The sequence below is a fragment of the Hippocampus zosterae genome, chromosome 10 (genome assembly GCF_025434085.1).
Source record: "Hippocampus zosterae strain Florida chromosome 10, ASM2543408v3, whole genome shotgun sequence".
NCBI classification, from domain to species: domain Eukaryota; kingdom Metazoa; phylum Chordata; class Actinopteri; order Syngnathiformes; family Syngnathidae; genus Hippocampus; species Hippocampus zosterae.
The window spans coordinates 23,657,568-23,672,806 of NC_067460.1; the positions used below are offsets into that span (position 1 = coordinate 23,657,568).

General features: G+C 44.8%; 1 protein-coding gene across 1 annotated transcript in view; it reads left to right on the plus strand.

Moving 5' to 3' along the window:
• Positions 1-3,306: 3,306 nt before the first annotated feature.
• Positions 3,307-15,239, plus strand: part of LOC127608882 (protocadherin-16-like) — an 84,908-nt gene continuing 72,975 nt past the window's right edge. The window contains exons 1-2 of the mRNA XM_052078320.1: positions 3,307-3,663; positions 12,480-14,300. Coding sequence (XP_051934280.1) covers positions 12,501-14,300 — 1,800 coding nt within the window. The 5' untranslated portion in view covers positions 3,307-3,663; positions 12,480-12,500. The remainder of the gene's footprint in view (positions 3,664-12,479; positions 14,301-15,239) is intronic.

Below are 15,239 nucleotides of genomic sequence, written 5' to 3' on the forward strand. Positions count from 1 at the left end.
TTTCACTGTTGTCATGGGACATTCATTCATTCATTCATTCATCTTCCGAGCCGCTTGATCCTCACTAGGGTCGCGGGGGGTGCTGGAGCCTATCCCAGCTGTCCTCGGGCAGTAGGCGGGGGACACCCTGAATCGGTTGCCAGCCAATCGCAGGGCACACAGAGACGAACAACCATCCGCGCTCACACTCACACCTAGGGACAATTTAGAGTGTTCAATCAGCCTGCCACGCATGTTTTTGGAATGTGGGAGGAAACCGGAGCACCCGTAGAAAACCCGCGCTGGCCCGGGGAGAACATGCAAACTCCACACAGGGAGGCCGGAGCTGGAATCGAACCCGGTACCTCTGCACTGTGAAGCCGACGTGCTAACCACTGGACTACCGGGCCGCCCCGGAATACATCAGTCAGCATATAGTTATTGTAAATGCCTCGTTGCGGGTTCAGTCCATAAGGCAAAAAGTTTCACTTTGGAGAAACCTTATTTCTAGTCTACTAATTCTAATTTACGACTTGTCAGCGTGGCGTCGCCATTAAGCTTCTAGGCGTCGTGTTCTTTTTGTTTGTTTGTTTGGCTTTTAATGGCTTTAAAAAAACGATTACAGACGGAGCAGAAAACATCGGGAATGATTGCCGTCTGCAGGATATTTGGCCATCCATCGTCACGTCTGGAGGCGACGCTGACGACTTCCACCTCAAATATAAATCCAAATGAAATGATAAGTTATCAAGGAAAGACACGCGGAAAACAAAAACATCATCCATCATCTTTGCAATTTTAATAAAGATTTGTCGTGTCCTGCGCTCATTACAAACAGGCGTATCAGTGTAATCTCTCATTAAGCACAAACAAACCCCACCGAGACGAAAAAATGCAAAATTAATTTGTGGCGCCGCCTGCGCCATGTGGCCCCTTTGGCTGCTCGAGTCCCACGTTCTGGAGTTCATCAGCTCGTGTTTTCCATTTGTCTCCTCCGAGGAGCAGCGTGCACATGTGAGGTGGATCTCATCTTGGCAAGGGATGGGACAGATGTTTACCAGAGGTGGCAAAAGTCCTCAAACTCTGAACGTAAGCAGAAATACAAATATAAAAAGAAATAAAAATTGTGCTGACTATGAAAATTCCTCAAGTACTGTAGTTTAAAAGTGAACGGGAATGTTTACTGTGAGTTAGTTAGCTAGCTAGTTAGCTAACTTGCACATGCGTTCATTAGCTCATTATGCTAATTTTTGAAATGTCAGATTGGCACTGACATTTAGTTTTTGTCCATCTTGAGTTAATTAGGTAGTTGGTTAGTCAGTTAGTTAGTTAGTTTGTTAGCTAGTTAGTTAGTTAGTTAGTCGGTTAGTTAGTTAGTTGGTTAGTTAGTTGGTTAGTTTGTTAGCTTGTTGGTTGCTCGGTTAGTTGGCTAGTTAGTTAGTTGGTTAGTTTGTTAGTTAGCCAGCTAGCTAGTTAGTCAGTTAGTTAGTTAGTTAGTTAGTTAGTTAGTTAGTTAGTTAGTTAGTTAGTTAGTTAGTTAGTTAGTTAAAAAGGGAAGCCATGTCAAAATGAAACGTAGTTTTTGCTATCTACTTGAGTTGCAAAGAACAGTTTTAGGCCTCGATGGAGTTTCTAATAAATGATGATGATGGGCTCTTCGTAACATGCCAACCTCACACTTTTACTGGAACACGTGATATGATACTGAGAGGATGCTGCAGTGGATGACGAATTGTGCCATCATAGTGTGTTTGGGGATGTAGTTGTAGTTATGTATGTGTGTGTTCTTTCATAGTACTCAGAACTCAATTCAGTGCCAGCACTGGATCGTCAGAGTCCTCTAAAAATGGACGTGAGTCACATAGGAAAGTTTTAGCTTAGTTGCAGCCCCGACTTTAAAGGACGCATGCTCACGACGAACCATGTAACATCATGGCATTTTTGTCTGATGACTTCTTTTTGATTCAACATATGATTTATGCATTAAGAAAACATGAAAAGGAGAAGAGCAACCGATTGGCTAAGCCGCGATATGTCAGCTGTTTCTTGGCATTATAGGCGCTTCGCACAACCTTGCCATTGTTCTGCTGTTCGAAAACGCAAAGTGACACGACCCCAATAAAACTTTGTGAACTGGATGAGGGGTGGGGGGGGCGCAGCCGTGTCGCTCCTGGGAGCCGACACAGGTGATTTTCGAGGGAGCCGAGCCACTTTTGGGGTGCTAACCTCCCAAAGGTAACTTGAACGTGTATGATCTTGTTTTGCATCCGAGTTGCTTTGCTCACAAGTGCGTGTCATGACTGAAAGGTTGAGCCTCGATGGAAAAAATGCCGGAATTAAAAATTGCACAGCAAGACAAAATTGAGTTGAGTTGAATCGAGCTCATAAAAGATACAACGCAGTCACAATGCAGCGACTAACGATGATTTTAATAATCGGTTAATCCGTCAATTATTTTGTCAATCGATGAATTGGATAAAAATGTTTTCATTCCCATCCTTTTATTCCAAAACGATTTTAAATTTACGATGCACAAAGATTCATTCATTCATTCATCTTCCGAGCCGCTTGATCCTCACTAGGGTCGCGGGGGGTGCTGGAGCCTATCCCAGCCGTCTCCGGGCAGTAGGCGGGGGACACCCTGAATCGGTTGCCAGCCAATCGCAGGGCACACAGAAATGAACACCCATTCGCACTCACACTCACACCTAGGGACAATTTAGAGTGTTCAATCAGCCTGCCATGCATGTTTTTGGAATGTGGAGCACCCGGAGAAAAGCCACGCAGGCCCGGGGAGAACATGCAAACTCCACACAGGGAGGCCGGAGCTGGAATCGAACCCGGTACCTCTGCACTGTGAAGCCGACGTGCTAACCACTGTCCTAGCGGGCCGCCGATGCACAAAGATACGTGCATTAAATTTCAGGGACTGGTTTGTTTTGTAACACGTCAGAAAATAGGCAAAAATGTTGTCCTGCTGCTCTCAATCGAAGCCCATTCGGGTAGTTTTTGGCCACAAGATTAGGTACACCTCTGAACCAGAACCAGAACCTGAGTTTGACACCTATGGCTCTAACATTGAACAAGAACTAACTGGATCAGTAATGATTGTTTGTGGTGGATTCAGAAGCGGCCTGTGTCGTATTTAAACCTGCGTTTAATACTTTGGATCCTATATAAGCCGCTGCGCAAACTTCCTTTTCCGTTTTTTTTTTTTTGGGGTCTTGTCTTCCATGCACAGTTTCATGACGCAAAGCACGGTGGCAGCAGAGTGCAGCTTTCAACTCGCCACCAATTCCTCGTGGCTGTTTTTAAGGTGAAGAAGGAGGCGGAGGAGGCTGCCAGTCCGCACTCCAGTCATGTGTTGAATACATTACATTTGGGAGAGTGAGAAAGCGAGAGTGAGAGGGACAAGTCCGCCGCTGGAGACCCACTCCGGTTCTCGCAAGCGGTTCGTAACGGCCAAGCAGACATACGACAGTGGATGCAGATTGTGTTGGCCGCAGGGAAAGGGGGAAGAAAGGAAGTTTCCCCCAATTTTATTTGGAGTTGTGCACCAGCAAGTGTGAGGAGATGCCGTAAAGATGGATGCAACTCTCACCGTCGTTTTGGTTTCAACTGGAAGGCACTGAGAGGAGTTTTTTGTTTTTTGATGACTTCAATCTCGGGAAGGAACCCATGAATGTAAGTAGCCGCCTCGGAAAATCTTGATGCGTAACTTTTTTTTTAACTTAATGAATGGATGTTTCACTTGCACTGCACCATGCCAGAGAGGTGCTCCTAATATTTGCATTTCGGGGGATGATATCTGCTCCTCATGAGACGCTCACAATTCTACGGAGGCCCTAAAGGGACACGGAGAAGAAAAAGTTTCCTCATCCTAACTTTCTAAGAAAACGTTCTCCTCCGAACGAGAAAACTTTCTGGACCTAATGAAAACTGTCCTGCGTGAGTGAGCTAGCTCTATTTTCAACCTGCGTCCAGTGCAGTGGAGCCAATGGTCGCGGGGGAGCACTTTCACTCATTCCTCAAAGCAAGGACGTCATCAACGAAAATAAGATGATGATGATAATTGTTTCTCATTAGGACGAGAAAGTTGACTCGTTTGGATGACAAAACGTTCTCGTCCGAACGAGAAATGTATCATAATGCTAAGGCAAATATAATGAGAATAGCATCTTGAAGTTTGATTTCGTGCATCTATGCAAGCTTTTTGTAGAGTGGTTATGTAAAGCTCTGGGAGCCACCCCGCAAAAAAACAAACGAAACAAAAAACATATTTTTACTACTTTAATTTTTTTGCAAATACATACGAATAGAGTCACATTATTTGTACTGTATCTTGAATTTAGTTTCTTTTTTTATAGCTGGAAAATGCAACTTTTACTTATATACAGTACCTATAAATAGCATCATCAAATTATTATTTTTTTTCCTCTCTCCGGAACTTTATGTACAGTCTTACACACACACACACACACACACACACACACAAAATTACAATATCTATCAATTTTTTTTTTTGCCTGACTTGTACATGACAGCATTATGGCAAAAGCATCATGTGCAGTCATGCTACCAAAATCTGGAACATACAGGATATTCATTCATTCATTCATTCATCTTCCAAGCCGCTTGATCCTCACTAGGGTCGCGGGGGGTGCTGGAGCCTATCCCAGCTGTCTCCGGGCAGTAGGCGGGGGACACCCTGAATCGGTTGCCAGCCAATCGCAGGGCACACAGAAACGAACAACCATTCACACTCACACTCACACCTAGGGACAATTTCGAGTGTTCAATCAGCCTGCCACGCATGTTTTTGGAATGTGGGAGGAAACCGGAGCACCCGGAGAAAACCCACGCAGGCCCGGGGAGAACATGCAAACTCCACACAGAGAGGCCGGAGCTGGAATTGAACCCGGTACCTCTGCACTGTGAAGCCGACGTGCTAACCACTGGACTACCGGGCCGCCCCATACAGGATATATTCAATTATATATATATATTTTTTGCGGGGGGTGGGGGTTACGACTGTATAAGCAACCTCTTTCCAATCTACTCGTGTGTGCAGTTTAAGTTTGTGAGCACACTCCCATGATGATGCTTCACTCTGTACTGTAAATAAACCATCTCAGCAGGGGGTTTAATCATGCTCACTTTTACCGTGTTGTGCTTCCATTGTCGTTTTTTTACCTACATGACCCATTTGTTTGCAACTCATCCAATCGTCTGTCACTGTGGAAAGGATACGGCCAAATAATTAAGGCTGCAAGCCTCATGAGTGATGACCAATGGAAAATGAGTGCCTGATGACGTATCTCGCCCACATTAGAAGGCGGAGGCCCCAAAAAGTTTCGTATTTTTGTGACAGGCCATTTATCGTAGGATAAATGCTGGTCGAAATCTCGTTGGGGTTTGTCAAAGCACAAACCTGACTTCTTACTTCCTCTGAAAATTAGGCAGGGATGGTTAGGCTTTTTTTTTTTAAAGCATTTTGTTGTGACAGACGTGTCCACCAAATTTTGTGTCAAAACAGTTATTCCAGTCAATTAATTTTGCTCAAATGTTTGTCCTCAAAATGATTGCTTTCTTCTGAACGCGATTCGTTTGGGCAAAAGAAGGCGGGAGTCAAAAGTATGAGCTCAAAACAGCCGTTTCAAACCAGGATTCTCAGCTTCCCCTTTCAATTCATGAATGAATCCTTGAGACTTTTTCATGCCCACCGGATGTGTCGATCAGGGAAACTATTGGTGGCTGATTTTTTAAAATATTTTTTTTCCAAAACATCCCGGCTGATTTTTTTTTGTGGGGTGTGTATTTAGCTTCACCCTCTACAAGCAAATCTTATGTAACGCTTAAAATAGAATGGTACACATAACAATTGTGGGAAGAAAATGACCCCCCCCCCCCCAAAAAAAAAAAAACAAGCATTTTTTTTCCCTCAAGAATTTCTTTCGGGAAATCTTAAAGGTCACTTTAGTTGACCGTTTTGTTGTTGGGTCATATTTGGAAGAAATATAACAAGGAAATATGAATCGGATATTTTACATATAAATAAATAAACAAAGTACAAAATATAGCGATCGTACAAAACATTTTTTTCGGGGGGCAGGGCTTTTTCATAGTTTGTTTCGAAAAATGTGCGCTGAGAAAACCGATGGCTCATCCTGGAACTTCTTGTTCTTTGTTTTACTGTGACAAAATAACATTTCATCATAAGTTAGAACAAAATGATTTGGATGTTTTTTTTTTTTTTTCAACTGGGCAAAGAATATGGAGCAGAAACGCCAATGGTGTGTTTTTGCCCCAAAAGTAATGATGTGCTGAAATGGAACAATGCTGTGAATTGTTTGTCAATCTCTTGCCGTTCACACAATAACATCCATCCACCCATGCAGCCATCTGGACACTTTCTTCTGCAAAGAGACGAACGCATGTTTTTGGAACGTGGGAAGAGCTGAAGATTCAAACCCTCAACCTCTTGACTATTAAGTAGACGTGCTAACCACTATTACACCCTGCCGCCCACGAGGCAACATTTCTCGAGCATTTTTCAGACGCACTCCCTGATTTCACAGTGAGTGTGTAACTTGTGAGCGAATTGAAACAAGATGATTATTCCAGTCTGTTTACTTTTTTTTCTCTCAACATTTTTGTTTGGTGGTGTGCCATGTTGGTTTACTAATGTGAAATATGTGCTTTGTCTTGGTGAAGACTCACAAACACTTCTAATTTTAAGTCTCTGGGGATTAGACATACTCCACAAAAAAAAAATCTAGCTAGCTAGCTAGATTTTTTTGTGGAGTATGGAGTATTTTGTGGAGCTAGCTAGCTAGCTAGATGGAAGGATGGATGGCTAGCTAGCTAATCTCGTTTTTGAGGCAAAAAAGAAATAAAATCCCCTAATCTGTCCTGCTGGAGCAGCAACGATTCCAAAATGTACCCTTGTAGTGATGAGGTTTTTCTTCAGAGTTATTGATCATATTAATCCTGGCATAATAAACTCCAGTGATGATGTCATGATTACAGCGCCATCCTTTTACCCTCAACGGCCTTTTAGCCTGACAAACTTGCTGATATGCAACCTTGCGTGGGATTAAAAATAATGACATGTGGATCTGTTTTGGGTGGCTGAGTCTGAGCCACCCAGAGGGACTCCTCTGGGACTCGAGTGGTTGCATTAAAAACATTTTTAAAAATAATTTCCCTGCATTCTGGTCCTTGGAAGTTTGGGAATCTGTTGAGACTGTCTTGGCCAGAGTGTTGGGGTTGGAAAAATTTCGTTTATGGAGCTCGTCACATCTCGCATCTCTGTAAACGTCTTATTTTCTTTCATCCTTTTTTTCCTCCATTGTTTGCTCCTTTTTTTTTTCTTTAAATAAATAAAAGTAATTCATCCCAATTAAGTATCACGACACACGGCCGTCACGCTGAGCCATTCAACATTAGACACAATTAACCCCGGCATTAGCCATTTTTATTCCATTCCAAACAGGTGTACATGCTGTGAGGATATGGTGAAAACAGAACAACGTCATGAATTAAATACAAACATGTACGCACACCTACTGCGACACTTTTGTGAAATCGTCTCCACTCTTTGACCAGTTATCAGTGAACTCAACTGTGATATCAACATACCTGATCGGTTTTGTCATGACCAAGATGGATCAATCTCTCTCGCTCAAGATTAAAACGACAAATTTCTACCGAGTTAGCTTGACAGTTTCAAACAACAAACTAGTCAAGTTCGAACTAAGTCTCTATCTGCAGTATATCTCTTGCATTCTGACTCCAATGCTAATTAGCTAGCTCGCCTAAAAAAACAAACAAACAAAAAAGCAACAACAACCACAAACATAGTGGCGTTAACTCTCTGGCTTGCTCATTAGCTACTTAACAAATGCAAATTTTCCGTTCAAGACTTTCCGTGCATACTGCTTTTTTGGGGGGGATGTTTGTGGACAATTTTAACAGCGTTCGGATCTTTTCACCGTGTCACATGATTCCCATACGGTGACCTATGACCCTGGCTGAGGCCATATCCAAACATCCCCCTGCACACGCATACTGACACCTGGCATTGTAACGCGATCTCCATGTGTTTTCGATGATGCCACCGAGGTGTGTGTGAAGCTGTGGAAATGCGACACGTCACACACACACACACACGCACACACACACACACACACACACACTCTCTTACTCATGCCGTGGGAATAACTAAAATAGACGTTTGTCTGGCGAGCTAGCTATGTTTGCCTGTCTGCGTAATTTATCCATGTAAAACACCCAAAATTCTGATTCACCAGTTTTCGAGTTTGCTCATTTCACACGGGAATGAGATGATTCTTGTCGGACTGCCACTGTTCCCCCTGCTGTGCCATGTAGCTAACCTTGTGATGAGTTTTTCAAACATGATTCGAAGCCTTTGTAGTTGTTTTGGATCTACCCTTGTCATCTTCACGTCCGTCTGTCACTTGTGTTTGTGGTTTCCATTCTGGCTCCAGTGAGCCTGGTCCAGGCTGGCACGGCCTCTGACCACAAGCTAACCGGAATGGTGACATGGAGTCAGAGGCTCCAGTTACATAGTGGGCTGCAATGGTAGCGCCCCCCCCCCCTTCGACTCCCCAGGCTGTGTGGTGGCTTGGTTGCTTTAATTAAAGTTGTGCAACCATGCTTAAGTTTGGATTTGGACATTTGTTGATGTATTGTTTTTTTCTTTTGATAAATCGGCGGAAGTCACATGTGCTAAATCGTCCGCTCAAGTTACTGCAAGTCAAGAGCTACTGTGGCATAAAATCAAGCCAATCAAGTCTAGTCGAGTCTGTGAAATTTCAAGTCGAGTCAAATCATTATTTGGGTGAAGCAAGTCATAAGTCAAGTCAATCACGCTCATTCTCCAATATACAGTGTATTCACACGTTAGCCACTTTGCACCCATTGCAGCTGTCCTAATGCATTTGCTATCACTTTTTTTAAACAACCCCCAACCAGTCTATGTATTGATCTTGAGTTCTTGATTTCAGGCATAAAGGACACAAAGCAGCCCATCTATCAGTGAGCTTACTTGACAGCAAAAAGAAAAATGTTCCTGGTTAGTACCCATCTGTCTGACCCAGTTTTCTGAAATACAGCATAAGTTGACGTAGTTGAAAATCACAGCCACCATCAGAGCCTGGCCAAATGTTGAGTAACGGTGTGTGTTTATTTGATGAATGGCTGGACATTTTGTAATGTTATGTTGTAATACTACATCTTTCTGTGTTTATTGCCACTTTCTTGTGACATTTCCGCCATGGAATACATGTTGACTCCATAAAAATGTACTCAGACTTCAAATGTGTCCAGGATTTGAATCGTGGATTTGAATCAAGTCTTGACGCACCATTTGGCACCTCACTTTCGAATGTCGATGTTGGCTTGTGGAAGGTGGCAACAGCGCCGATGCATTTTTCTTTTTCTATTGTGAGCGGTGCCAAAAATGTCTTTGTCGTGTACCGATGGCGCGGGAAGACAAATTGCACTTCTATGAGCAAGTTTATGTATTATGATGTATCAAGATGGAAGATGTGAGCAGTCAGCAAACAGCCGTCCGCGAGAGTGGAGCAGATGTTTTGATTCTGCATGCAAGTCCTGGAAACCTTGGATGCACCCGGTCAGTGTTGAGGATTCAAAGCAGACGGACGCAAAGAAGGGATTCACTTGCTCACTGCATTTTATCAGCTATTTTGGTTGTTGTTGTTGTTAAATTCAAGCCCATTACTAGTTAGCTACCTAGCTTAAACACAAATGTTAAGTTCTGTCTATACTCCAAGTTAATCATCTTGTGGATGATCTCATGAGCTTGAAAAACAACACAAATCCCAGAAAACTGAAAAAATAAAGTCCTATCAATCGGTCTGGCTGTCTGTCTATCAAATCTACCTAATTCGGTCTTTGGTAGATAGCTAAAGAGCTACCTATCTATCTAGCTTTCTTGCTAGCCATCCTTCCAGCTATCAGACGAGCTATCTAGCTAGCTTAAAAACACAACAAACACTTGCAGACCTTTTTACATCATTCTTTATTGTTCGTGTATGTGCGTATATGTATATATGTGTCATATACTGTATATATAAAAACGTGGGTGTGTGTTTTACACTCAATATTGCGGACTGACTTCTAGACATTCAGAAACGGTAATGGAAGCCTCTGTAAACTGTTACACATTTATTGTCGACATTCCTCTCAGGCTTCATGTACAATCTTCTCCACTCTCTCTTTTAAATCTGCTTTTTTTGTGCAATTACCCCAGCATGTCTGCTAGATCCATTGGGCCTGTCTGGCTCTGCAGAGGTCCACTACCCAACCAAAGGGCAGCTACTTTATTTCAATTGTGCGATTCTTGCAAAGACTCCGGCCATGGAAAGTTATCCTTTGTTACTTTGGAGAAAGGGGGAAAAATTGCCCAGTGTTGCTGGAACATAAATCAACATGGAAGACTTGAAAGTAGAAGCACTTGTCAAAGGTTTCAAGCTCCGGCTGTGCTTCTGTTGCAGTCGAGAGGAGCACTGACAAAACGACTCGGCGCGTATGCTACACATGTGCTCACCCTTGCCGCCATGATCGCGGGTCTCAAAGTGGTAGGAAATTGTAGGAAGCTAACACACAGCTTGCTTTTAAATAAGATGTATAAATATCAGGAACAAAATGAATGTGCGGAATGCTTATATTGTTTTTTGCATGAAGTGGAAACTTTTCAAGGAGACATACCCCAAGGAGCAAGAATTAAAGCCCCCCCTCCCCAATAGTCACAGAGTAGTAATTGGCCCCTCCCTCTAAAAATATTCCCGATATTAATAGTTCAAACCAATATCATACCACACGCTATACCATTAAAAAGAAATCACTTAATGAATTGGGCGGCCCGGTAGTCCAGTGGTTAGCACGTCGGCTTCACAGTGCAAAGGTACCGGGTTCGATTCCAGCTCCGGCCTCCCTGTGTGGAGTTTGCAGTTCTCCCCGGGCCTGCATGGGTTTTCTCCGGGTGCTGATTGAACACTCTAAATTGTCCCTAGGTGTGAGTGTGAGCACGGATGGTTGTTCGTCTCTGTGTGCCCTGCGATTGGCTGGCAACCGATTCAGGGTGTCCCCCGCCTACTGCCCGGAAACAGCTGGGATAGGATCCAGCACCCCCCGCGACCCTAGTGAGGATCAAGCGGCTCGGAAGATGAATGAATGAATGACTTAATGAATTGATTTTGAAAAAATACACCTTAAGTGAGCATGGATATGCACATGCGACATATCCTAACTTCCGCTTGACACACAAAAAATTCCACAAAAACGGCAGCAAAAAGCCAAATGAAAATGATGCTGCACCGACCTATCGTGAGATATGCCGTACCATTTTGAATCGTCACCTTCCCAAACTGCATGACACGAGCTTGTACATGCACCTAAAAAAAAAAGAAGTACTCTTGACTCTGAACTCTTGACGTTAAAATTAGTATCTTTTGTTCTGAATGCTCTGAAATTAGCCACGGAAGCATCTGTGAGTGCTCATGGCTAGCTGGAAGCAGACACTAATTGCAATGGTGCAGAGCTAGAAAAAGTTTGCGCAGTAGACTGCACGGAGCCTTTGGACTTGCGGCCCGTGTCGCCTGAGGATGCGACGCACTGTATCTGTTCTGTACACCCGGATGAAGATTTGCACACATCAATCAAACCAATTGGGGGAGCCTTGACGAGGACTGATTATTAACCAAAGAAGTCAAGCTTTCATTACCAATAAGACCAGAGGTGGCGCTATGGCACTGCAACGTTGATCATTTATAAAACGACTTTCACAATTCTAGGTTTAAAAATCATATAATTTTTTTTCAAATGTGAAAAATAAAATTGGTTGAACCTTCTGGACTTGTTTTCTGTGCTTCTTTAATGAGATGTATTTTGAAATTAATTTTTAAATGAACCCCTTACATAACTGGTGATTTGTGGCCAACTACCGTACTTTCCTATTTGGTTTCAGTATTGAAAATAACAGCGACTCAGTTGGAAACTACATGTTGGGTGTGCACACACAAATTCAATCCAGAATCTGGCTTGACAGACTACAGCACTTCACTGAATATTGCTATGGTGAGCAACAAAAATGAGAGCTGCGCCTTTTTAATTAGATGGAGTAGGAGCGGCATCCAAGGAGATGGGAGGTGGTGCGCTGCGGCATGTGGTTTTGATGTTAGGAAGTGCGGCCTCAGCGATGCGCAGGGGGAACAAGGTGTTGACTTATTCGGAGAAGTAAGAGGTGTCGGGGAAAATGTTATGTGTGGGTTTTGTGTGGTTGGGATTTGTGCCTGTTGGACATATGGGAAAGTCTTTTTTGGGGTTGATTATTTTTCTTAAACGAGCTGGCGCTTCATGTCAACGCAGGGATAATACATATCTCCATTGTTTTTCCCGCTGTCAGATTTTGACATTGTTCAGCATTTACTCACCTGTACTGTATGTGTTTGCAGGTTTAAAAGAAAGGAGCCAAAATGAAGACGGCTGCCAAGGGTTTGGGGAAGTCCACCATGGATCCTTTGCGATGCGACGGGTGCTGGATCAGAAGGATCGTGCTGATGTTGTATGTGGTGCTAGGGCTCGTTTCGGTCCATTCACCAGTGGTTCAAGGCACTCTGGATCTACAGCTGGATGAGGAACAACCGGCAGGAACCATCGTCGGTGACATAAGCGCAGGGCTGCCTCCCGGCATCACCGCGGCCCTCTATTTCATTTCTGACCATGAAGGCACTGGGGTGAGCACCGATTTGGACATTGACGAGAGCACGGGAATCATTAAGACTGCCAAAGTTCTGGACCGAGAACTGAGGGACAGGTACAACTTCATAGCTGTAACCATGACCGGCGTGACGGTGGAGGTGACCATCAAGGTGAATGACATCAACGATCACGGGCCAACGTTTCCCCAAAAACATGCTACCTTCAGAATCCCCGAGCAGACAGCCGTTGGCACTAGGTTTCCTCTTGACCCGGCACTGGATGCGGATGGAGGTCAATTTACCACACAGGGTTACCTCATTAAGGATGGAAACATTGGCCAGGCCTTCACTTTAGAGACCAGAAGGGGAAGCAATGAAGTCCTGTTTCTGGACTTGGTGGTCAACGCCATCTTGGACAGGGAGAAACGGTCGACCTATTCTTTGTCCTTGGAGGGCTTTGATGGCGGTTCCCCTCAAAGAACCGATCAAATGACTTTAGACATCACCGTCCAGGATATCAACGACAACGCTCCTGTGTTTAATCAGAGCCGCTACCATGCCATCATCTCCGAAAACCTTCAACCGGGAAACAATATCTTGCAGGTGTTTGCCACGGACGCCGACGAGGGAGAAAACGGCGCGGTGACTTACGAGATCAACAGGCGACAAAGCGACCCAGATCGTTACTTTGTTATCGAACCCCACACGGGCATCATCACGCTCAACAAGCCGCTGGACTTTGAGATGCGGCGAGTCCATGAACTGGTGGTGCAAGCCCAAGACAATGCCACGCATCCGGAGGTGACCAACGCGTTTGTCACCATCCACGTCAGAGACTACAATGACAACCAGCCCACCATGACAATAATCTTTCTCAGCGAGGATGGCTCTCCTCAAATCTCGGAGGGCGCACTGCCAGGACAGTACGTGGCCAGAATCTCTGTCACAGACCCGGACTACGGCGAGTACGCCAACGTTAACGTGTCGCTGGAGGGCGGAGATGGCAAATTTGGACTGACCACCAAAGACAATATCATCTATCTGATTTGCGTGGATCAGATTCTCGATCGCGAGGAGAGAGATGTTTATGACTTGAGGGTGATGGCAACCGACTCGGGGACGCCCCCTCTCCGGGCCGAATCTTCGTTCACCATCGAGGTGACCGACGTCAATGACAACCCGCCACTGTTCGACCAAACTGTCTATCGGCAGGTTATCCCGGAGGTGGTGTTTCCTGGGAGTTTTGTATTACAGGTGACCGCCAGAGACAAAGACCAGGGGCCCAATGGGGACATTACCTACGACATCCTTCGGGATAAAGGACCTTTTGCTCACTGGTTCAGCATAGACGCCATTACGGGGATTATCAGCACTCTGTCTCAACTGGATTACGAAAAGAACCCCAATCCCAGCATAACCGTGGTGGCCACAGACGGGGGGAGGCCGCCGCTGTCGTCGACCGCGGTGGTCAACATCCTTCTTCAGGATATTAACGACAATGAGCCTGTCTTTGAGAGCAACTTCTACAATGTCTCCATCAATGAGGACACGGCTCCGGGCACGTGCATACTGAAGGTAAGACATTTTCTTGCTTTCTTGCTAGCTCTCCGTCCAGCTATCAAACTAGCTATATAGATTCAAGATTCATGTACCATCCCGGTGACCAATGCAAAACCTGAAGGGATGTTTGTCAGAATTTCTGTCGTCAGAGGTTTCAGCCAAAATGAGCATCACCCCCGCCCCCACGCCCATGCCCCAACAGTCTCCTTAGTCAAGTCGATTTAAGATTTCTGTTTCCACAAACGGTCTAAAGAAAGAAGTGTCACTGCAATCCCAAAAGGCTTATAATAATAAAGCCGAATGAGCAAGACTTGACAAGGACTAGAGAGTCCTTATTCAATTATTCCGTATTCTTGAGTGTGCTAGTTCACCCCCCCACCCCCATACAAACTGAATCTTGCATGGATCAAAGACTTGGATATCGAGTGCAGTACAGACAGAGGGCTCAGCAGACGGGCTCTTGGCTGAGGGTTTGGCCTTGGGGAAAGGGAGGGTAGCGGAGAGACGCGGGGCCTCACCGCGACTCCTGGCTCATGCGCAGAAATAGAAGCTACCAGGGCTTTCTTGTGTGAGGTCCCCTAATTATAAATCACAGGAACCGCAAGGATGATGGGAGATGGGAACAAACTGACATTGATTATAGAATTTGGAGCATGAAGCAAGGAATAGTTAAAAATGTGTGTTTTGGAGGAATCCCAAGGGCGGCTTGGAGCTCGTGTTGATGAAAATATCTGTAAACTGCCGCCCGCAGTTATCTCGCCAGGAAGGATATTTTCCTTCCTCTTCCTTTCCTGAAGCGTATCACAACTTCTGGGTTCACCCCGGCTGTCCAAGTGGATGCCCGAGTATGAGGAGGCCGTCCAAAGGCAGCGCTCTCCAAGACCCTCTTGAGTTCTTGGCTGCCCGTGTGAGAACAGACTGCCTGGACTCGGGAGGGCCTGTTGGAAAGCCAAA